Source organism: Pseudonaja textilis, chromosome 1, assembly GCF_049901715.1.
Source record: "Pseudonaja textilis isolate UNSWEBS1 chromosome 1, rPseTex1.2, whole genome shotgun sequence".
NCBI classification, from domain to species: domain Eukaryota; kingdom Metazoa; phylum Chordata; class Lepidosauria; order Squamata; family Elapidae; genus Pseudonaja; species Pseudonaja textilis.
In genome coordinates this window covers 261,595,152-261,621,122 of record NC_141990.1, presented here as the reverse complement: position 1 = coordinate 261,621,122, position 25,971 = coordinate 261,595,152, and the positions used below count along the sequence as shown (strand labels likewise).

The window sequence follows — 25,971 nt, the reverse complement described above, 5'->3', positions numbered from 1 at the left end:
GTAAATCAAAATAATATTGCAAATTTCTATACAGAAGGAAATGTTTTGACTGGTTTAAAAATAACCAGTGTTAATCTGATATTTGGTACTAGTGTGCCACTTCATCTGTTATAATACATCTTCAAGGAATGAATTGATACATTTCTGATATATAATATGCCTTCCAGGGATATTGGAAGTTTTAAAGGGATAAGGGATAGCTGGAAGTTATCAATCAAATTTCCCCAACTCTTGCAATACAGATACCATAATTTTTACCCATATCATTGTTAAATTATTTTAAAAAATTATTATTTTTACTACAATACCTTCAAAGTATTTTGTCATGAGCCATCTACCATTTGACATAATATATAGCATAAATTTACACACAGATCCACCATAACAATTAGATATAGATCGAGACAGATTTAGGGAATAAAACAGCAGCAGCACATTACTGACCAATTTGTCCTATTCTTCATGAGCAAAGTTGTGAAATACTTTATGTAAAGTACAAATAGTTAGAAGTTTTTGTGAAAATCAATGAGAAATAACAGGGGAGTTATCAAACTTAAATTTGTGGATGCAGATATGATACATCTAGTCTACTTGTCCCACTGTGCCATTAAAACAAAGATAAAACAGCCAATAACCCTAACAAAAAGGATCAAGCAAGTTTCCTACAACAGAGTTTTTTCCATTTCTGTTCTGATCTACTAGCAAATCTTTTTGAAATTATTTTAATACACATAAAAAGCAATCATAAACAAGCTACAGAAATCACGGCTAAATCACTGTAATGACCAAGCTCTCTCTTGTCCCCTATAAAACTCTGCTTTTTTGTTCAAAAGATAAACAGAATATTTGAAAGAAAATTTATCAATGAAATTAAAAATCAAGTCATGCATAATTCATTTTCAAAAACTGAAAACAGGGAAGTGTATTCTTTCTTTTTACAGATGCAAATAAAAACACACAGGGAAATTATGTATACTAAACAGACTAACCTCATCCAGTTTGATGTAGTCTCGTCTGTTCCATCTATGGATTTATAGTGGTTGTTCTTATCAACGATCTGGGGGAAAAAAACCAAATGTATAATAACAAAGTTAGGTTCATGCAGTATAAGGTAATTAAATGAATAAATGCAATCGTTTAATTTTTCATTCTTAGAACAATATTTCCAATTTATTTATTGAAACTGACAAAAAAAATGCATCTGGAAAACAGCTGGGTTTTGCAGTCTGCGGAACTATTCTTTCTTGTATGAAAACCTGACTCCTGACTTCCAAGTTTTACTTTGTTCTTTACACTTTAATCCTTGCCTGAAGATTAGTTGTATGAAGAGCTTCTTATTACACGTGTTCTTCTTATGGCTGAATTACATGCAAATATGCACAGATGTTAATCTCACTGATTCCTTAAAGAATCACCCAGCTGAGAATACTCACCAGCCAAGAGAAAAATCCTGCTGACTTGTCCTGACTAGACAGCTTCCCTTCATATGGTCCAAAGATGCGACCTTTGGGGATAACATCATTTACGCAGCGTACATCCCGTTCCCCATTTGGCTCTTTGATCACTTCCATGCCAGGAGGGACAGTGAGCACAGCTCGTTCAGGGATGCCAATGGGTACTGGAGCATCAGACACAAACATTGGTGGGCCATGATTTGGACATTCATCTACAAAGTACTCCTGGCATGACTCACAAACTATAGAAAGAGGAAATAACAAGAATAAGTCTAGCCCTCCTAATCTTGCTAAGGAGGCCGGTAAGTTTTTTTAATTTAATTTTAATTTTCAAATAAAACCTGCTGATAAGGTACAACTTCCACCAACATTGTAAACAAATTACCAAAAATAACTAAGAGACTTTTTTCCTTAAAAAGCAATTCCCAGCCATAAGGCTATATCTCTTTGAGTCATAGGTTATGCATTCAGCAAGGATTTCAGCCCATTCAATATTGCAAACATTTGCAATAGGAAACCAATTGTTTGCTTCCTGAATGAAGGTATAATTCAGAAATTCTTGCCTATAAGAATCAAATATTATTTAACCCAACCACTCCTAGAAGCAGAAGCAAACAACTGTACAGTAGTTTACCACATCTATTATGTTTGTGTTCCCCTGTATACATCATCCTTACTCCACACAGCGAATACTAAGAAAACAGTACAATATGAATTAAGGCACGAAAATGTATACTACAGTTGCTGTTGAGGCTCTTTGAACTAGAGATTATTCCTAGCCCAATGATTTTTTTAAAAAAAGATGGAAACACATGTGAATTAGTCCTAATAGTTCACATTCATATCATAACATGTAAATGAATGTTCTTGCTTATGAAGTAGCTCTTGTTCATAATTAAGTACCAGGCCAAGGTTTGCAATTAATGCATTAGTACTGTATTCCTTTCATAATTTCCTGAGTTTCTTTAATAGTTCCAAGGCTTGATTTTTAAAAATCTTTTATGAAAATGCAGCTTGACCAGACTACAACTGGATAAATTTGCTGGTGGCTCTTAACTACTCATTATCTATTATTCTTAACTACTCATTATCTATTATTCTATTGCAACCTCATAAGATTGCCAATATAAAATTGGAAATAACACATAAAGGGGTAGCAATTCTGGCAAGATCAGCACTGTGGGAATCATATAAGAACAGTGACATTGATTATAACTTTTTGAACCAAAACAAGAGTTCAAAGCAATACTATAAAGGAATCAATGTAATTTTCATTGCATATTGTCTCAGAACAATGCCAAGTTTTGTTTAAATGTAAATTGTGGCATAAACTTGAAGAGATATATTTAATGCTTTCTGAATTGGAATCTCAATTCTCACCCATGTGAGATAAAGATCCGTATGTCTTTGTTTCAGTAGAAGAATCACATGAACGTTTGCTTAAATGCTTAGTATGCCAATTCTCATTACAAAATAATTACCAAAAGTGTTAATATGATCCTGCTCAGAACTCAAAGAAAAGAAAGTAAGCAGTTAGCATACATCTACGGTTTTCCACATGGGAAATTTTATAGATATTACCAAAACTAGAAATAGAAAGTCAGACAACTTGGAGATCATAACACAAAAATGGAAATGTTTTTCTTTCAAAAAAAAATGGTTTACTCTATGCTTTAGGTTTACAGCATAATTCTGTAGCACAAAATGGGGGAAATGTTTTGTTTCAAATGCTGGACAAAACCACTGCATTCTGTAGATTCTGCTAAATCATTTCAGGCCAGGCAGAAGAAAACCTAGAATGTGTTCATTCCAGGCGGTAGAGCAAATAAAATCTGGGAAACCAGGAAGAAAATTCTGATGCTCCTTCCTTCCCTCAGAACATTCCACAAGTTTCTAGCACCTTCTCTTCTTCCCTCAGCTGCTGCTAATCTTTCAGGAAATGAGTTGCTTACCACCATTTTTTGGACCCTTGGCTATTTCCCAGTTCTATACATGGAGGCAAATACCCCAAATATATATGCTTCATTTTAGGCATGGACAAGCCTAAAACAACTGTAACTGTAACAAATATTTTGCAAAAAACTTTTTGTACCGGCAGTCCTCAACTTATAACAGTTCATTTAGTGACCGTTCAAAGTTACATCACTGGAAAAAAATGACATGACCATTTTTCAGTTACAACCATTGCAGCATCCCCATGGTCATAGGATCAAAATTCATATGCTTAGCAACTGACTCATATTTATGATGGTTGCAGAGTCCAAGATGTTTTGTGACCTTCTGACAAGCAAATTCATTGTGGAAACCAGTTTCACTTAACAACCGTATTACAAATTTACCAACTACAATGATTCACTTAACCACAGCAAGAAAGATCATAAAATGGAGCTTAATGAATGTCACTTAATAAATGTTTCACTTAGCAACATTAATTTTGGTGTCCTTTATGGTCTAAGTTGAGGACTACTTGTACAGGGTCAGACTGATAAGCAACCCTAGGGTTATTAAAGATTTTTTTTTTTCTGGCTGACTTTTGCTTTCTCTATATACAGCTTGTCTCCCATACTCAAATCTATAAAATTGAAACAACTTCTTTTTGACAAAAGGGTTTTTTTTTTAGTAAATTTAATATTTTGTTACATCTTTGCCATGGGACTCTTGTGATTTTTTAAAAAAATATATAACATGAGGGGCTAGGATGTAAATTTAAATAAAAACAAGCCACATTACTTGATTACCGGTATGTCCCTTTTGATAAATAAAATAAAATTAGCTCCTTTATGACTCCATCTTCTACTCTGGAAAGAAACATTTGCAACAAGCAACCAAGCATAGAGAGCACCAAGGATTTTACAGATTAATCATAAAAAATAATGTCAGCTAGCATTATAGGTAACAGAAACTTCTTTTCCAGTGGATAATTTCAATTTGAGAATTAAGGTCAAATATGTCAGAGAAAGTTTGCCATGTTTCCTCTGGTAACATGTATGACAGACAAAGACTGTAACTTGTTGAGACGCTCTTTTGAAAATTCTGTCCTTCAAATTTTCTTAAATCTTAGCTGATTTCATGGATTTAAGTTATGCTGCTGAATATACTTAAAATTGCCTCTTGGATATAAGCTATATTATCGAATAGAAAAATATATGAAAACTTTTAGCTATAGGGTTGGAAACCTTTTCAGATGCTGGTGCCATCATGTATCACAATATTGTAGCACCAAATAAATATTTTGAAAATTAATTTTAAAATAGCTCAAATCTTTCAAGGTTATTAAAGATCATGATTATCAATAGCGAGATGGTCAATATCTTATGAAGTTTGGAAAATCTGGAAAAAAATAGCATTTCAAAATTTAATTGTGGAAAAAACCAATTGTGGAATCCTAAGAGGAACAATATGGACCAAGTGCTGCATAACCCTACCTTAGCTTTACAATTGTTGTTAACATAGTAACTGTGAGCTTTCAATTTGCTGCATTTTCTATTTTAACTGTTTAATATTAGAATGGTTAAATCACCAATACAATACTTACACCAGAAATCCACCTGCTGAAAACTTTTGGACATGACCAACTCCTGCTTTCCTTTTAGCTTTTTAGGCTCCACATCCACAGAGTGAGAGTCAAACTTTTGAGAGCTGACAAAACAAGAGAACATATGTGATATTCTACTATAGAAAATGAAGAAACAGAAATTAGAACAAGTATAAGCCATTATACTTGTTATAAGAACAAGTTAGAGCCGTTATTAGAATGAGTATAAGCCGTTATCTAGGCTGGTGGCCTAGAGGTGAAGCTCTTGCCTCACAATCTGGAAGCTATGCATTCAGTCCTCCCACTTATGACTGTATGACTATAACCTTGCTGCTTGTATCCTAACGATTTTTATTGACTGTTTCTTAGTATGATTTGATTGCTTATTGTACCCTATGACTATTATTAAGTGTTGTACCTTATGATTCTTGACTCTTGATGAATGTATCTTTATTTTATGTACACTGCGAGCATATGCGCCAAGACAAATTCCTTGTGTGTCCAATCACACTTGGCCAATAAAGAATTCTATTCTATTCTAGTGGCAGATACTTCTCTGGGCGCAAAGAGAAAATATCTGCTGTAAGCTCTATGTAGGCATCAGGAAGGACATCCAGCCAGTAAACGTTCAGCTCCATTCAGTGACCCTGACTACAGCCTGACGCAAGGAATTACAGAGTCATTAAAAGAAAAAGTGTTGCTTTAACTCAGACTAAAATTAATTGCCTACTTCTTGGCTTGGCTTCAAGTTCTTATGTCAATTTAGTTACTACCTATTTCAAAATATTTTTGAATTCTCACTTCTTGGAACTTCTTTTGAATCAAATCAATTAAATGTACTGGAGTCCTGGCACTAGGTCTACAAGTTTCTGTGAGTTCATTTCTGAAGGAAATTTGTAGACTTGGTGCCAAAACTCCAGTACATTCAACTATTTTCAAATATGTCCTCCGCTTCCCTTTTGCTCCTTAAGCAACAAAAATACATCAAAACAAGGAAACATGTTTGCCTGTTGTCCTACATGTATTATTTTGACTTGCTATTTTAATTCCTTACAGCATGGGTGGGCAATTTCTCAATGAGTGGATATATAAATAAAGGAAAGAAAAGAGAAGAAGACTCTCAGGAGAAACCTTTGTTGCCATACTTAAAATAATCATTTAACAATAGAAAGCCTTCACCAAACCCCATGATTTAGTGGTGAACTATGAACCAAGCCATCAGCATTCAACATCAGGCCTTCTTCTCAACTCTGCCCATGGTGAATCCCTCTCTTTCAGAAATACAAAGAGGTATTTGTCCAAGTCACATTTTCCACTTAGTCTGCTATGAACAGGTGTTCTATTCTTTCTCTGTACAAGAAGATATATTATTCCCCTTAACCCAAGTTGCTATACCAAGTTGGGAAGAAATAAATAGCTTTAGGACCAGATGCTGACCAAGCCACGGGGGATATAGAAAAAAAAGATGTTTTCAAATCAATCTTATAATAAATGTTAATATCTTAAACAGCTTGAACATAGTTTCCAAAATGCTTTTACAGGGATAGAATTGCTATTTTGGTGGAAAATAGAAGGCAGAAACATTATGCCTATTTTGCCTTGAATGAACAAAAAATAAAGGTGGTATGTAAAAATCCAACAAATAAATGTCCCAATGTTGAGAACTATTTGTGACTGAAGCTGGGACACAAATATGAAAGGTCAAGATTTACACTGTGACCTCACAATGCACATATCCCCCTTATTTGTCTTTGCAATTTGCACAGGATTCCTATATTGATAATGCAAGTTAGAAATTCAAAGGCTCTTACCCAAATTGTCCATATTCTTCTTCCTGGCATGGAGAACATGGTTCTGTCTTGATTGTTACCATTTCTCCTAAGCAATCTTTTACTTTTTCAGTCATGTTCTATAAAAAAAGATAAAGGTAACAATGTAAATTTTCATTTAAACAATGGGGTTTTTCCTAAACAGATCTTGAAAGACATTTATTCTCCAGCTGATACGACATTAGATATCAGCATTCATAAAATCTGCTATTTAATTAACATTTTAATGCCAAAATGCAATATTAATATTTCATCCAGTCAAAATTAAATACCAAGCAACCATCTCACCACACTTTTCTTAACAAATTTTTCCAGCAACAGGTAATATTAAAAATGTCAAATAAATTATCCCAATTGAGGGGGTGGTGTCTCCTAATTCGCCAGCTAAAGCCAGTTTATTAATATTACCCTAAAACAGTTTCCCCAAAGCTGATGTTTCAGAATTTTTGAACAATAACTCCTACTTCCTAAAAGATGATACACTTGATGTACTATATCTAGAGAATTAGGAACTAGCCCAAAATATGCTAAGTCAGGCTAAGATTTTTCACATATAACTTTAGACAAGCTCATCAGAAAACCATGCAGATTCTCTTCTATTCTTATATACTTGAAATCTCAATATACAGTACATACTGATTATTTTGTTCTTCATACTAATCAGGTTGCTAATAATGAAAACATTTACTGATTCTAGGAAATGCAGCATTGCAAGTTGAAAAAATTAAATTAAAATACACTGCAGGATGCAGGTTCAGTATTTTCTACACTGTATTTCAAGTTTTCTTTGGTTATAGGAGATGACCAGGCTGAGCTTGAGGGAGGGGTCAAAACACATCATCAATTATGAGTCCCTTCATGCCCACAAGAGATCTAAGTCCATTGCACTTTGAATTATTTATCTACTCTCAAATTGCTTAGACCTTTTGTAATTCAGAAACTTGTAGAAAAGCAAACTTGCAATAAATCTTTATACTCATTTGAACTGCCTGGATATCCTGATTTCCCTAGCCTTTGATAATACTATTCTATTAGAATACAGACTTTTGAGCCATATTGCTACTTGAACATAACTTTACAAGAAAAATAGTACATCAGACCCTCTATTTCTTAGGCCATAAGGCAAAACCCATATTAAAACAACTGCAGTTAGTGTTCTATCAGGCACTCTATATTAGGTTTATATTTCACCAGGTCTAATAAAAACTACATACCTGAAGCTACTGTTTCTATATTTTACAGCCCTCCCCGGCTGTAAATTTATTTATTTTTTAAAACTTCCTCAAAAGCCTACTCTATTTTTCATCACAGTAATATAAAATGAGAATCTCCATAGACATATTAAGATAAAGTTAAAATTATACAGATATTAGCTTATGTGTATAACTGAAGATATATTTTAACTCAGGTTTTGCTTTTGATGGATGGTATTTACTGTAGTCTTTCTTTCATAATAAATCTTGTTACCTGTCTAGAAAGCTTCGTGTTGAAAGATAGAACAAAAATGTATTTTAATTCTTGATATCACCTAGCTTCTTAAGACCTATAGAAACACTTCTCAAAAGTTAAAGAATTGATATTGAAAGCAGTCCTAAATTTGCCTTTTTGGATTACATTTTAAAATATTTTATTTTATTATATTTTCATATTGCTTCCCATGTCAGTTTCTGAAAAGCATATACAAACAATAACTATTGTAATACAACATTAAATTAATTGCATTACATTGAAAAGTAATTAATGTAAACAGTTTATTTAAAAAGTGGGTGAGAAATAAGGCCTCACAGGTGCCTAAAAATGTGCACGCAGATACTATTTTGTCTTTTAAAAACATTTCTCTCACAGTAATGGTATCTGTATCAAAAAGGATCAAGCATAAAAACGCAAATTCCTTGCCCAGTTTTGCTATTTTATGCAGGTTTCATATCAATTTTTGGTAACTTTTTATATTACCTTTAGCAGCATTGGAGCCACTACAGCTCCTGATGTCTGAAGCTTTTAACACTTTCATTATACAACTGACATTTTTCAGGGCTTGCAAATCTGTCTACATGGTTGAAACACTTTTAGCTCATCTTCTCTAGTCTAAATATTTCCATTCAATCTGTAAAAAATGAAAAATAAAAAATAAAACCAGAGTTATGCATTGGATTCCTGAATGCTTTGATTCCTACGGCTGCTTCTCATCCACATACAGCAAGAGAAGATTAGGTTTGAATTCCTTAGGAACATAACACCGAATGCAATACAATTTTTAAAACTGCACTATACCAGAAAGGAAGATTCCGTGAATTATGATAATTCATCTTATATTTGGGAGGAGGGGATGGTTGTTTCCATTACTGACTTTTTTGTGAAGAAACATCAAGCTTCTTAAAGACTTAATCTTTCTTTTAGGTCACTATATTTATTGCACACATAAAAAGTACCCCAAACAAGTGTTTTAGTAACTACTTTAAGTCAAAGATGTTTACAGAGGTTCTTAGAATATAACAACCCACTTAGCCTTGAAGTTCTTAATTTATGATATTGTTTTCAGACTGGATGGATTTCCAATAGCAGCCAGAAAAAGCTGTTCTTCTGATACAAGACGGCAACAACACAAGGAAATAAAAATATTACAGACATACAAACACACAAATACGTGTGCAATACAAATAATGTGGATGGTGTCATTATTAGGTCCCTTAATAATGTGACCAACAGGGTGTGTAAGTATAACTGACCTATTGCCAGCCATTCAAAGTAGCCCAGACAGAAAGGCAAAACCATTAAGTATTAGCACTACTTTTACTGTGGAGTTACACTAATAGAATTTTTTCAAGTGTGAAAGCTCTTTCACCTTCCCTTATTTCAGACAACGTAGGCGCCTTCTGTATCCCCATTCGTTTTGGACAAAGATTTCATTTATCAGACTATTGTCTAGGGCTAGGCTGTGGCTCTTACTCCTCTTTCTCAAGGAGTCTCACAATCCATTATAGCTATGTTGTTTTGATTTATGTGTATTCATTGCTAAAATGCCTTATATTGTTAGTAATAGCCATTCAAGGTTAGATCAATTATAATTATATATTGAAACTCATGTGTCATTCCAATCAAAGCAGAACTCTGGGCAGCTTAAATTCATTAAAAATATTGATATTGTATTCCATACAACAAGAAAATACACCCAAAGAACAACAACATACAAAAATCCATAACAGAAGTTTCTCTCATAACAAATTGGGGATACTCCCGGGTGTTGGCTTTTTATACAAGTACAGACTCAGCTTAATGACATCATAAGAAGGAGTCTATCCATCGGGGGCTCTCGCTGCAGCATGGAGGAGAGGCTAAGGCAATTATCTGCATATACTCTGTGAACTGCTAGGGTGGAGCTCTTTTAATCGTATTTCTGCTGACCAAACTTTCCAAGATCCACTGAATTTTTATCCCCTGGGAAAGTAGGCCCTCCCTATACTCTGAACTACATTCCATCACAATAAAAATATTATGTGAACTATTCATTATTTTTACTTTGGTCCAATTTTGTTTTGATTGTCATTGTTGCATGTATTAGTTTACGCTTTAATAGTAAAAATAAATATCATTCAATAAAATTGTTTGAATGTCTATTGAGAGCATTAATAATATCTATTAATAGATACATCTATTAATAATAAAGGAGAGCCCTTTGATAATTAAAATAAACAGAGAGTATCGGTGTTAATAATGTGAATAAATAAAATAGATTTTTGTACAAGCTATTAATTCACAGTTTGCATCATCAGACATAGAGAGGGAGGGAGAGGGAGGGACAGAGAGAGAGACGGAATGAGAGAGAGAGAGAGAGCGGGGGTGTTATGGGAGGGAGAGGGGAAGAACTAGTTAAAAAAGAAATAAAAGACAATGTTGATTACAATGTTGATAAACAAAACAGCAGTTGTGTTTGATATAGGCATTTTCCTCCTGTCTAGTTAACATATACAGTTAGATAAAAAATTATAGTCTTTCCTCAATCTCTGAAAATTATATTGTCTTCATGAATTCTAACTCTACGGCTTTGCATTGAAATCAGTCTTTGTAATTCCTGGTCTGTTCACTAATCTTTTGCTAATTCCACCAGGCATGCTAAATGTCAACCTTCATCATTCTAAATTTCCCCAAAGAGTACACAAAGTTAGATGTATTATGCACATTTAAATATAGAAAAAAGCTGGTAAAAACAAAGGAAGATGACTGGAATATTTCTACTATAAGCTCCTTCTCTTGTTTACTCACTCATGGCCCTCCTAAAGTTCTAAATGATAAAAAAAAATTAATAGGTTTTCTCTTGAGCTCTTACTATATTACATATAATAAATATAAAACTTTGGTAATTATCAGCAACTGGGAGAGAAAAAGATTAGAAAGAAAGAAGTATTATGACAATTTGAAAAAAAGTATTTTATCTTGGTAGAGTAGTTCATCAATTAAAGAGTTTTTGGACCCATTGGTGGTATGGAACAGAACTTGAAAGAAAACTTTTCTAGCTGCTCTTACAAGTTGGGCATATAGTATTCACATAAATTAGAGTTTTTCGTGTACTTTTGTCCCAAGCCATTTAGGCATTTAATATACAAAACTAGCTCCTTGAAAATACAAAATTAGTTTCTGGAAACCAACTAATAACCAGTGCAACTAAAAAAATATGCTATCCTTTAAAGTCAGTCAAAACCATAAGTGCAATATTATAGACCGAACTGTAACATCAGAAGTATCTATAAAGCATTTCCACATAGATTGCTTTGTCATAATCTGTAATAACAAGAAGATAGGTCACTCTGGGAACATCATTAGGCTATACAGAAATGGTTACAATCAAAGTTGAAAGTATGTCTCTGGTGCCAAAGCTCACATCTGTGCATCAAATAGCAAAGCCATGCCGAGAACCATTCTTAAATCTAAATATAGAGTGAGATCTGTATTAGCCTTACTACTTTTTTAAGAGTAGTTCTTTCGCAATCATATTTCATTTTGGCTTATTAAACCTCATTCAAATCAGACAAGACATCTATAGACATACCAGCTGTAGCTGGAATGAGATTTACAGCTGGGTATCAGCTGCATACTGATGACACTTCATAACATCTTCAAATTCTTTATGCAAATATTAAACAGGATAGGATTAGTTACACCAAATGACTCTGATGCTTTTCTGCTAGCAGATAAGTATTCGAACCTCTTAAAATGATGCTCCTCCTGACCTATCTGATCAATCATATTGAAAGTTCCAATAAAACTAATAAAATGGATGCATTCACATCTAATATCTAAATCTTTGTACACATCTATTAAATAAAGTGGCCGTGGCCATTTTGGTACTGAACCAAGGTTTGAATCCTGACTAAAGTAAATCCAGATAATCTTTTTCTCAGACATTATGATACAGACTTTATGATTTTACCCAGGAAAAACCAGATTATGGACAAGAATAATTATCCGATTTGTTGGGATCTAAAGGGGTCTTTTTCAGCTCTCCTCAAGTAGAGTGGAATATCTCTGCAATTAAAGACCAGCAAGGTACCCGTGCTTCGCTACAAAACTCTGTGATCAGGAAAGTTGGGGGGGAGGAAAATAAGTGGAAAAATGTGCCTCTGCCTACTAGCATCCATCGGTATTCATCTGGCTACCATCCTGTCAGTGTGTGAGAGAGGTCAGGGCTGTTTGGAAACTGAAACAATATTTGCTGTGTGAGCAAGGAGGGGACAGCAAGGAACCTTGGTGTGGTTTAGCTGAACTGCAGTGGAAGAGATTTCTTTTCAGGTGGGGGGGGGAGTAGAACATCATTCAAAACTAGGTATGCATGTCCCTAACTACCTCTATTCCAACCACAACTGGTCTTAGATGCAAGCTACTCAATGCAAGAAGCCTTGTAAATAAAATACCTGAATTTCTCCTCTTACTAAACACGGCTAAATTCAACATTATATTTATCTGTGAAACTTGGTTCAACACATCTCTCCCTGACTCCATTACCACAGTAAGAGACTATCATGTTTACTGATCAGATCGTGAAATCCGTAGAGGAGGTAGTGTTGCTATCTTCTATAAAAAGTCCCTACATCTAAAAAACATCCAAGTTTCCCAGGAGCTTGCTATTCCTGAGATCATCATCTGTGAACTGTCCTTAAATATCACATTTCGGTTCTTATTATGTTACAGAGCCCCTGATTATGATATCGAACATGTAAACAAGCTAAATGCACTACTAACTTGGGCAGCATCCTGCCCACATGCTTTTATCTTTCTTGGTGACTTCAATCTACCTCATATTAACTGGACCCTTAACGAATGTACAACTGAACCCACATATGCAACCTTCTACAATGCAGTAACAAATCTGGGACTAGAACAACTAGTAACCAACAACACTAGACTTAACAACTGCCTCGATCTCATCTTCTGCAATAGTTTGAATTCAATTTATGGAATACAAATTAAAGAACCCTTTTCCAACAGTGACTACAACATGATTGACTTTTGTCTCAACATACATTCACACAAAAATCATCATAACGACGGCATCTCCAATTATAACTTCAAAAAAGGCAACTATGATCTTAAAAACAATGATCTCTCATCCCTTGATTGGCAATTTCTATTCTCTGGATGCAATACTGTAGAAGACTATTACAACATATTTTTACTTGAAGTCAAAAGAGTCATCAAACTATATGTACCAACAACAACTCCCAAAACCAGAAAAAACAAATTACCCATAACAATCAGGAAGCTTCAATCCAAAAATAAATCACTTTGGCAGAAAAACAAATCTGGTCACGTTGCCAACTTCAAAAGCCGATACAAAAAATTATGCCACCTGATAAAAACTGAATGCACCAATTATCGCATTAAACAAGAAGAAAACCTTCTACACACCAATTTCTACAAGCTACAATGCGCTTTCTACAATTTCTACAATTTTGTAAACAATAAACTAAAAGACTCAAGGTCCAGCCCACCCCTGAAAGGACCTAATGGTAAAGACTGCAACAACGACACCATTAAAGCCAACCTCTTTAACACATTCTTTGGCTCAGTATTTGTAAACAGCAATGGATCATGCCCAATATTTCCTAGTCAAACCACAGACAACTACAATGATCTAATACATATCGATTTTACAGAAGACAATGTTGAAAAAGCACTACGCAATCTAAAACCATCTCTGTCTATTGGACTGGACTGAACCTGCCTACTTCTTAAAAAAGCTACCCACTGCCATAGCTGAACCTCTAAGCATAATCTTTGAAAAATCTTTCAGGACCAGCTCCTTGCCAAAACTATGGTCACAAGCCACGGTCATCCCCATCTTCAAAAAGGGAGAGCCCAGCCTAGTTGAAAATTACAGACCGATCTCTTTATGCTGTGTCACCTGTAAAGTCATGGAATCAATTATTAACCAATCCATCCTCCTCCACTTAGAAACAAACAACCTACTCTCTAATAAACAATTTGGTTTTAGGAAAAAACTATCATGTAATCTGCAACTCTTACACTGAAAAAACATATGGACTACACAACTCGACCAGGGCAAAGCGATAGACACAATCTACATAGACTTCTGTAAAGCCTTTGATTCAGTGGTACACGACAAACTACTCCTAAAACTAAAATCTTACGGTACCTCTGGACACCTGCATAACTGGATAGAGCATTCCTGTCAAACAGACAACAAATGGTCAAAATTGGGAATGTCCTATCAAATTCTGTACCTGTCAACAGTGATGTCCCCCAGGGCAGTGTTCTAGGACGAACTCTTTTCAGACTCTACATAAATGACCTCTGTGATCATATCAAGAGCAACTGCGTTCTCTTCGCTGTTGATGTAAAGCTATTCAACACCACAGACAATACAGCTACCCTTCAAAAAGATCTTGACTATGTATCAGAGTGGGCAAATAAATGGCAACTTCAAATCTCAACAAATAAATGCTCTGTCCTACATATTGGCAAAAAAAAATAAATCAGAAAATAAAATACAGGCTGAATAGTCAAGACCTTGTTGATGATCCAAACTCTCTCAAAGACCTTGGAGTACTCATCTCGAATGATCTAAGTGCTAGAGCCCACTGTCACTACATAGCCAAAAAGGCATTAAGATTTGTTAACCTAATCTTATGTAGCTTCTTCTCTGGTAATATTACACTAATAACTAGAGCATACAAAACATTTGCTAGACCAATACTCAAATACAGCTCATCAGTCTGGAACCCACATTACGTATCTGATATTAACACAATTGAGAAAGTCCAGAAATATTTCACAAGAAGAGTTCTCCACTCCTCTACTCGTTGCAGAATACCTTATGCCACCAGACTTGAAATTCTAGACCTAGAAAGCCTAGAACTACACCACCTTCAGTCCGATCTAAGTATAGTATATAAAATCATACATTGCAATGTCCTACCTGTCAGTGAATACTTCAGCTTCAACCATAACAACACAAGAACAAACAATAGATACAAACTCAAGGTTAATCGCATCAAACTTGATTGCAGGAAATACGACTTCAGCAACAGAGTGGTCAATATCTGGAATACTCTACCTGACTCTGTGGTTTTTGGCCCAAACCCCAAAAACTTTAACCTTAGACTGTCTACTATTGACTTCATCCTTTCCTAAGAGGTCTGTAGGGGGCGTGCATAAGCGCACCAATGTGCCTACCGTCCCAGTCCTATTGTTTTATATTTTTTATTTTTCTTATATGTATCCATGTATTCATAATTATGTTTTTAATTATACCTATTATCTTGTAAGCAATTGACAAACAAAAAAATAAATAAAATAAACAAAAAAACTCCTTAGCATCAAAGTGTGTTAATAATAATATAGGAAATACTAATGCTCTGATGGTCATTTCAAAAAATCCTTTCTTAGCGAGCACCTAGAAGCCAAGAGGAGCATACGTGCAAAATTTCAAGTTTGTGGGCTTTATAGTTCTGGAGACTTTGTGATGATGCATGTTTTTTCTTTTATATATATAGATAGATAGATAGATAGAAAGATAGATAGATAGATAGATAGATAGATAGATAGATAGATAGATAGTTGTGGATAAATAGTTAAGACACATACAATCATCCATCTTGAGAGTTTAATGTTCTCTAATTTTAGATAACAGCAATTATGCATCTATGCATGATAGATAGTTTTAATGTAGGGGCAAGTTCTCCTCCAAGCTTCTTGCTCACTTACCTAGGCAATCTTGTCTTTGAAGTTCACAAAGAATCTTGTAAGGAATTATTTCAAGGTGTTGCTTTTACACTTTCAAAAATCCTACCTCATTCAGGTTTGGTGCATCCAAGAATTTCAAACTGTTTTTTTTAAGAAGTATTAAAGATAATAGGATAAAAAGCTATTAAAATACTACATTGATCTTGGTCATATCTTCATTTGTGTTTATGCTTACTTGCTACAAAACTTTAGAATATTTTTTCCAGCCTTGCCGCAATATTTAATACAGAGTATGCGTATGCACGTTTAGTATTATTTTTTAGTTTCCCATCTATTTATATACCCTGTTTCTCCAACAATACGGCCTCCCCCAATAGGAAGTCCCAGCATGTTTTATAGACATGAAATGAAATTAAGCCCCTCCCCCCAAATTAAGGCCTATATTAAAAAATGTGAAATGGGGGGAATGGTGGGGGGGGCTTGCCATTAGGAAGTACTTTTGTTGCACACCCGGATATGGTGCTGCCTGCATTGACCCTGAAACGAAGTGCCCCACTAACACCGAGGTCAACATCCAAGCAGTCGCCACCTGCCTGAAGATGCAAGAGGGGGCGATTAAGTCACCCCCGAAAAGACGGCCTAGCCATTTTTTCGGGGCTCAAAAAAAAAAAAAGATCTGGCCTTATTATATGAGAAACACGGTATTTTAAAAGTGTAAATATCTTGTGGGCAAATGCCCAGCACTCTGCATACTCTTTAAAGGAAAAAAAATCAGTGTATCAAAAGGTATGCTGTAATTTATCTAGTGAAGATAGTATCCAATACTTGGATTACATTTCCATGGAGATGGTGACTGATACTATCTCCTAAGGTATGCAAATGATTGGTAGCCCAGAGCATAACAGGGATAAAAAGCAATGTAGACTGCAAATAAGTAGTATTTACAGTGCCAAGATTCCTTCTCATGTTTTGTGATCATATTTATAGAAGTGTCATCATATCACAGAAAATATTAGCAAAACAGCCACTTGTGAGTATACTTTCCTAGTGTTAATCATGGTTAAACCAAGCCTGGAATAAGTAAGAAGAAGGATTCAAATTACCCAACTACACTTGCCAGTTGCTTTGGAAACATTCTACTTCCCATTTGTATTTATTGTCCATGGAATTAGAAGACAGTGTCTCTTAAAATTGCTGGGAATTTCCAGTCCTGCTACTTCTATACAAAGTGCTGCATCCCTCCCTTCAATATTCTTAGTATGTAGACCACTTTGGGGACTCTTAAACATTCTTTTGAAGAACTATTCACAGACAAGAGTCTTCTCTAGTTTTTACTTCTGCAAATTTTGCCATATGTTTTATACAAGAGAAATATGGAATTCTTTCTGTATCAAGGACTGCATCAAGCCTAATGCAGGAATCTATAATATCAAAACATCAAGATTACTTAAAATTAAATAACCGTGTTTTGTTGACACAACAATTACAATTTGACAATTACTTGATCATTGAAAGGAAGCTTTTGTGAACCATAGATTATGCAGTCTGTATAATCATCCACAAAATGTCTTTATATATTAAAGATATCACTGATAAGGTCTGGGGAAATAGAACAGAAAATGTAATTTCGAGTTAGCTTTGGAATTCCAATTACTTCTAATATTACAATAATAACAACATTTTTTCATTACATTGGAAAACAAAAGCAAAAACAGGGTATAGTTTTATTATTTTTTTCTTATCAATATTAAAATAGCGCCTGCTAGTAGTGCATTATGTAATAATAATGTCTTAAATCTAAAATTCATCTTCTAGGATTGTGCTGCTTTAGGGAGCTGCAGTGAAGGGAATAGTCCATGCATTCCAAAGCACCTTTTTGCCTTTGAATCCAAACTGCTACATTAAGCCTATTTCACATCATTTTATGCTAGTCTGTGCCAACCCGATGTTCTCTAGCTGAATACATTCATTTAGCACACATTACCAGTCAGTGAAATAATCTCAACATTGACTAGGGTTATTCTTTGTTTGGCTATAGTGTTGTGAAAGATATATTTCTCCTTTTACTGTGCAAATTAAAAAGTTAACTCACTAACAAGTCATGAGGGTTGCATGAAAACAGTTATTGTCTCCAATTACAACTTGAAGTATTATTTTCTGAAATATGGAAAATGAAGTCCAATACAGCTAGAGATATCCAGGTTGCAAAAGGCTATATATCAAAAAAGTTTACCATTCTATAAAACGACTATGTCCTGCCTTTGCTAATGCCCCATGATCAAGTATCCAAGGAACAGAAAGGCTAAACAAAATACAGTTGGTGCAACTATCTTTATTAAATCCCTAATCTGAAAACCTTGACAGCTTTGAGAGGCAGTCTTACTGCTACATTTAGTTTATAAACCAGGTTATAAACCAGGTTGGTGAAAATTAAAATAACTGTAATGCTTGCCTAAAGATCATTTCTTCATCAATATGACTTTCTTATCTGCCCTCCACTCTTGCAATAAGTTAGTGATGGAGCAGAGGCTACAGTATGAAATCTGGTTAGATGTTATGTTCACCCCTCTACCAGAATACCCCAAAATATTCAAATATTTCATATTAGAACTAACTGTCGTCTGAATTCTAAGATGTACCTTAAACATTCTGAAAAAGAAACCCAAAATATTGTATAGAAATATGGTATCAAAAGATATGGAAGAAGAAAAAATATTCAGACTGGAGAGAAAAGTTAGTTTTATAGAGACTTGGACTACAAACACAACAATGCACATAGGATATTTAAATGAAGTGCCTTTCAGTTACATATTCTAGCAGTCCCGGCCTTTGAAAAGCCATCTTAATTTTAGAGGACCTCCCTGTTCTAAATTGTTGGGAAATGAGCATTATGTATTCAACAGCTTTTAGGAGACATAGGATGCTGTGGAGCTTATGGAATAATAAATTCACTCAGTACATGGCTTTTCTCTGGGAATCTTTTGGTATGTTAGCCTTCATTTTCCTGAATTCATAAAATTATAGAAGTTGCAGAATCTAGGCATGACTCTTCCCTTAATGACTAATAATAGAAATAAAGTAATAGTGGTTCAATGTCTATGGAGATTCTCAGTCATTGAGTTCATGGCTGTCCCAAATGTGCTTTTTTTTTCTGAGGAGGAACTGAAGAAGCTTCTCAGATGAGAAGTGAAACATCTTCAAGGAAAAACAAAGTCCAGTTACCTTTTTAAAAAGCACCATTGGTAATAGGGGTTCATATATATACCCTCAGAAAATGTATGTATGTATGTATGTATGTATGTATGTATGTATGTATGTATGTATATATTTTTAAGTTTTCGCAGGTACTTACATGTATGGTATTCAGCTTTGTTCGGGTATTTTCCCACGTCACTGTAGTTGTGCTTTTAAAGTTGTAGCAACATTTCGGCAGAATCTCATCTGCCATCATCAGGCTTCTGTATAGTGTTTGTCTGTGAGTCAGACTTTCACAGCTGCTTCAGTTTTAAATTTGAGGCTAGCCTACTGCTGTGCCAGAATGGTTTTTTCTTCATCCTGATTGGTTGGGAGTCTTGGTCTGTGTTTATTGGTCTTAGAGTTTGCTGTGTTCTGGTTGATTGGTGTTTCTAATATCTTCTGTCTATTTTGTAACTTTTTTTGTCTTGATTGGCTGGCAACATTGCATTCCTGTATTGGAGGCTTTTAGTGCAGCTTGGCTCCCAGTAAATGGATGGCTATCATTTATTAGGAAGCTAGGTTTCATCTGGGTGCCTGGTTGGGGTGTGTTTGAGCTGGAGGTATCAGGGGGGGATCTGTTTGGGCCCAGGTGTTTGCCTGGCTTGTGGTGTGGAGATTTTTTTTGCTTGTGAGTGCAGGCTTCCAAATAATTGACAGTCAGGTGGAATCATCTCTTCTGTTCATGCTTTCAGGTCTTTTTACAATCTCTATGGCTTCTCTGATAATTCTGTAGCTGGAGTTTTCTATAGTGGCTAGGGTTTTGGTGCCACTGAAGTTGATGCTATGACTTGTGGCTTTCATGTGTTGGACTAGTGAGGAAGTGTGTTCCAGCTTTTTTACTGCATTTTTGTGTTCATCCAGGCGGGTACTTATTCTTCTATTGGTCTGTCCAATGTATGTGGCCAGGCATGATGCACAGGGGACTTCGTATATGCCTTGGTTTTCCAGATCAATTTTATCTTTGGGGTTTCTAAGGATGGCTGCTATTTTTCTGTCTGTTTTGAAGGCAGTCTTGATGTGATGCCTGTGTAGTATCTTACTGATTTTGTCTATACACTACACAGGCATCACATCAAGATGTAAAAGTCTGACTCACAGACAAACACAATACAGAAGCCTGATGATGGCAGATGAGATTCTGCCAAAACGTTGCTACAACTTTAAAAGCACAACTATAATGATGTGGGAAAATACCTGAACAAAGCTGAATACCATACATACATACATACCCTGTTTCTCCGACAATACGGCCTCCCCCAATAGGAAGTCCCAGCATGTTTTCTAGGCATGAAATGAAATTAAGCCCCTCCCCCCAAATTAAGGCCTATATTAAAACATGTGAAATGGGGAGGAAATGGCGGGGGGGCTTGCTGTTAGGAAGTACTTTTGTTGCACACCCGGATATGGTGCTGCCTGCGTTGACCCTGATACAAAGTGCCCCACCAACGCCGAGGTCAACATCCAAACCGTCACCACCCACCCTAAGATGCAAGGGGGGGGGGGGAATTAAGTCACCCCTGAAAAGACGGCCTAGCTGTTTTTGTGGGGCTCAAAGAAAAAAATAAGACCCAGCCTTATTATATAAGAAACACGGTATATACATACATACATACATGCACACACATACACACATTTCTGTTTAAGAACTATTAAAGGTACTGCTAACACCTTGTTCCACTAGCTTGAAATGCTTCAAAATGTTCCCATCAACAGTAAATTCCAAAATTTAATGTTCTGGAAACAAGAGCAACTATGTTAGTTTCATGCTGGTACTGGAATTTCCTCTCACTGATTGCAATAGGAGGGAATATTTTAACAAAGAAAAAAAATCACGGGGAAAATATCCTGGATCTCAATAAAGCAATTACTAAATCTGCAAGACAGTCTCTTTGTACCTACATAGGATGGCTCTTTTCCTGATGAGAAACTATCTGCCTTTGTTTCAAGACTATGCAGACTTGATCTTAATATGGCTTATAGCTAACATGCCACCTATACTTCATTTTATGTTTAATACACAATTCATAACATTCAATATACAGGACTGAAAGACGAAAGCCCTGAATTAAAGATGCAAATACTGTGGCATCATCAGCCTAGTCTACTTCTTCAAGTATTTATAATTTATTTATAATGAATGAAAAGGAACATCTAAATAATAGGGTGATTTTATTTACTAATAAGGAGCTCAATAATGATAATATTTAGGCAATAGGAATGGCTGGGTTGGCTTTTAAAAAAGCAAGAAAGAGTAACCTAAACAGATCCATACTAGATCAGGTAAGAGCGATCTATTTGGTTCATATTCATTCCCAAAGTGATGACTATGTCTTGCAAGCAAAAAAAAAAAAAAAGATATTACCCTATAGTTCATGTTTCTCAAAAAAAAAAAGACTTAAAAGGTATGCTATCTGTTATGTTAGAAATTAAGTCACCATAACAAGGAAGCATTGATCGCTTTATCTTCCGTAGACTCCTCCTTTTTAAAACCCATTTAAGTTTGCAGATCTCACTGAATTTAACCACAGGCTCTTTTTCTTTTGTCACTCATTACTTTCCGACCATTTAACTTGTCTGGATGACCCAAGGTTTTAGTGTAAGTGAAGAACATATGCTTCTACATAACGGATAGCTTTGTATCACTCCTCAAACTAAACCAAGCCTCGACTTATGGGTTTTGTTTTTTGGCGTGTATGGTGTCGTTTCTGTCTTTCAGTCATTTTTGTGACTTCGATCATTTTTTTTCCAGTTCTACACAGTAGTGACCTGAACAATGCGCGATATTTCTGATATTGGCAGTTTTACTTTTCCCTTCCCGAAATTGGCCAACACTGCATTTGCCTGTCTCGTGGACATTCCTGAACTGTAAGCAGAGATTTCTATCCACTCCAATCGTATCTTTTAGTCCAAACCACTTCTGCTTCATCGCCAAGCGGAACGGCCTACAGGAGCGACCACTGCACAGTCCTTGACCCTTTCTTCTTTTTCTTTTTTTGCACGGAATCCAAAATCCACTTTTTGCACTGAGTAGACAACTTCACTTTCTCTTGTGCGGGACATCGCTCCTCGGGAAGTAGAGCAAACGAGCCCCGCCCTCGGACGCCTCCGCCTCCTCCTCCCGCGGCGCTTCCAAAGTCACCCAGTTGCTTCGGGACCCCGCCCACACATTCCCTCTGGGAGCGCTCGCTGGCTTCCTCGGCCGCCCATTGGAGCGCGACCACGTCACTCCGCGGACGTAATAACAGGGAAAGGTGGGGGAAGAAGAGAGGCAGGAGAGGCGCAGAGGAGACGGTGGCAGCAGCGGCAGGAGGGGAGGAAGGGGACGGACTGGGCCGGGCCGAGCTCAGCGCTCGTCCCAGAAGGGGAAAAGAGAAAAATCGAGGCGGCTACTTACCTGCCTGGCCGCGCCCTTCGCCGCCGCTGCTGCTGGGCGAGGACTGCAGAACAAGCCCCTCTACCGTGGCAAACGGTCCCGCCCGCCCGCCCGCAACGGCCCCCAGACCCCGAACCAGCGCTCGCCCAGCTGCCTTCCCTCTCTCCCACCGCCCCGCCTGAACTCCGCAGCCATTTTCGTCGCCACCTTGGCTACCGAAGGGCTGACTCACCTCGGCGCTGCGGGGCCCTGGCTCGTCGTCCGGGGGCAACCCAGCTCTTCTGGCGGCCCCCCGCTCTGCCACCCCCGTCGTCTTCTGCCTCCTCCTCCTCCTCCTGCGGCGCCAGCCCGGCCAGTCCAGCCTGGCTCGCTAGTCCCAGGCGAGGACGGGTCCCGGGTCCGGGCCGGGCGCGGTGGCAGAGGAGGAGGCGGCAGCTGCGGCGGCGGCTCCCTCCCTCCCGGCCGTGACCACCATCTTATTAGCACAGGAAATGACATGGCGAACGGAAGAGAGGGGCGTTCGGGGGCTGAGCCCGGGGACCCCCCGAACCCGGAGGAGGAGGGGAAGCAGCGGGGCTGGCGGGCGGGCGGCTTCCAGGCCCAGACTCGGCGGCGAGGCAGTCTATCCCCCCCTCCCCAAATGCTGCGACTCGCCCGTCTCCGTTTTTCCACTGGCTCATTCACCAGGAAGCCCCACGCCCCCGCTTTTCTCCCCGCCATTCTCGGGTTTCTCCCGCGGCGGCAGAGAAAGCATCCGACCCAGAAATAGCGCAGCGTCCGCGTCAAAATGCAAACGCACCGGCAGCCTGTCCCCAGATTTTTTTTTTAAAAAAGAAATCCAATATTCTGGTTTTTCTGCCTCTCTTCCACAAACTTATGCATTGGTGACCGCTGGGCACGTCTAGGCTTTCTTGGCGAGAGGTGCGCCTCTCCCGTGCGCCTTTGCTTGGAAGCAAATCTTAAGGGCGCTCGCTTTTCAGGAAGACGATCCTGGTTTGTTTTCGGCCTTTACCTGCCGACTTTGGGAATCGGGAGTTCTGATTTATTTTCTCCCTCCCGTTTTGATTTGGATCTTGCGCTGGGGTTCACGGCCCGAAGGATCAAACTACTGGCATTTCAGAACAAAAGATATTCCTAGAAGTAATTTTCCTGCATCTAGTTGGCTGTCATTCTCAAGGAAAGTTGCAGTTACTTATGTTTCCGTGGGAGTGCTAATAAGGCTCTATATAAATAAATATACGCGAGGTTTGATATAATGCTTGGGTCAGGCTATGCAACAGCCAGCAGAGAGGAATAAGTAGTATTCAGGATTTGTCATACCGAATAAAGCAAATTTTGTCCTAGTATTTCCTGATGTGGGAAGTCCCTACACTGATAAAGCATCTACCAGAATTGCCAGAAAACTCATATACTCAATATTAACTCACTACAGTACCGAGTTAATGGGCTAATGGATTGTTCTGCTAAATTTATTCAGCAGAGTTGGGAGAGATCTTGGAGGTGTTCTTGTCCAGCCCCCTGCTCTGGGAGGAACCCTATACCATTTCAGACAAATGTTTGTCCAATCTCTTCTTAAAAACCTCCAGTGTTGGAGGATTCAAAACTTAGGGAGGCAAGTTACCCACTTATTAATTGTTCTGTCAGGAAATTTCTCCTTGATCTAGATCATTTCTCTTCTTGATTAGTTTCAATCCATTGCTTCTTGTCCTGCCCTCAGGTGCTTTGGAGAATAGTTTGACTCCTTTGTGACAACCCCTCATAATTCATTAGGCATAAACATGAATATGCATAAATTAGCCTCTTAGTAGTTAACATGCTGTGTTGCAATGAATATATATTTGCATCATGATCAACTTAAAGATTGCATTTCTCCTTAAGACACCTGAGTTAAGACAGAAGTATCCTAAGCTACACATTAGATTGGATACCTAAACTGTCAGGTTTAGGAATGTCTTATTTTTGAAAGTAAAAGTATATTGAGGACAGCGTTATAATCCTATTTGTATTATAAATTAATTTATGAGAAAAGTCTCCATATTGACAAGGCATTCAGTCTAAAATACATTGCAGAATTTGTTACCTCGTAATACGCTATTCTGCGTATCTGGTGGAACAGATTTTAAGTTGCAGTACTATATTATAAGTAGATACTGTTGTGAGTTTGTGTCATGATGCTCTATTGGATATAGGGAGAGAAAAAACCTTTATTCACCTTTGCACATTTCATAATTCACACTTACGTTGAACATTATTTGATTTCCAAATCAACATACACTATCCATAAGCAAAACAGCACAAGTCATTGATGCAGAATCAAATCCACCACAGTAATAAATTCAATAAAACCACTAATGACTGTATGTTGTTTGAGGCTGAAGTCTAGATCAAATTCTCAATTTTTTAAACTTGTATAGGATGTTGGAATAACAAATATGTTGTATAACACTGGCCTATTGATCTTGTTAGAATTTTCTATAATCTGCTCTTTATAACAGTTTGGTAAGTGAATTTAAGTACAGTATAATTTTTTTTCTAAAGCAGTTTTTTAATCCCTTGATGTTTCATTCTTCCCATCCACTGTTCACATTGTGAAGTTATTAGGTTAGTTAGGTGATTAAAAAAAAGATTTGATTTCCATTACTGTATTTTGTTTTCAAAGTATGATATTTTGGTAGCAGAGACCTGAGATTTTTGAGGTGGTAGAGTTTATTCCTTATTCTGCTATATATGTAAACCAAGCCATCTCTGTGTCATTTTATTAACATGTAAGCCAAATGAAACACACTCCTAATGTGGTTCAAATAATATTTTTATTTATGGATGTGTGCAAATTTTGAAGATTTGAGCCACCTAGCACAATGTAATCATTTTAATACCTTTGTATATCTAGAGCTTGTTAAATATTTTCTATTTTTTATTTTCGATTAGTATAATGGGTGGGGAGGGTGTTTCCTTCTTGATGCCTTCAAGGCTAGAGGAAGGGACAGAGGGTTTTGCACTTAAGGCAGACGTTAACGTTCGAGAAAACCTCAACTCCAATCAATAACTCAGACAGACGTGTTCTCAAAGTTTCCTTTTATTAAAGTAGTAAACTGGCACATCTGGGAAATCCTGAATCTGAAAGTTCCAGGTTTCCCTCCAATAAGTAAAAAATTACAGATCCACCCCCTGCACCCCTCATTGCATCACATGCCCCAATCACCATCCATCCCAACTTAAGACATCCCCTCAACCATTCCTCAGCCAGATGCAGAAAGAACATGACCTTGACTTTAAAGAAGAATGCTATTATGTCTAACCACATATGCTCCACGAAATTCCCCCCTCCCATTTTTCCAGGCTCAA

General features: G+C 36.9%; 1 protein-coding gene across 4 annotated transcripts in view; it reads right to left on the bottom strand.

The window, feature by feature from the left end:
* Positions 1–23,124, bottom strand: part of LOC113440835 (zinc finger protein 862) — a 60,808-nt gene extending 37,684 nt beyond the window's left edge. For 2 of the 4 annotated variants that reach the window (XM_026707485.2, XM_087921407.1), the window contains exons 1-5: positions 22,859–23,124; positions 6,801–6,898; positions 4,990–5,093; positions 1,434–1,696; positions 990–1,057 (exon numbers count right to left, since the gene is read on the bottom strand). In XM_026707485.2, coding sequence (XP_026563270.2) covers positions 990–1,057; positions 1,434–1,696; positions 4,990–5,093; positions 6,801–6,895 — 530 coding nt within the window. In that variant the 5' untranslated portion in view covers positions 6,896–6,898; positions 22,859–23,124. Of the gene's footprint in view, positions 1–989; positions 1,058–1,433; positions 1,697–4,989; positions 5,094–6,800; positions 6,899–8,771; positions 8,923–22,858 lie in introns of all 4 variants that reach the window. The other 2 variants (XM_026707491.2, XM_026707476.2) reach the window with 2 other exon arrangements.
* Positions 23,125–25,971: the final 2,847 nt, after the last annotated feature.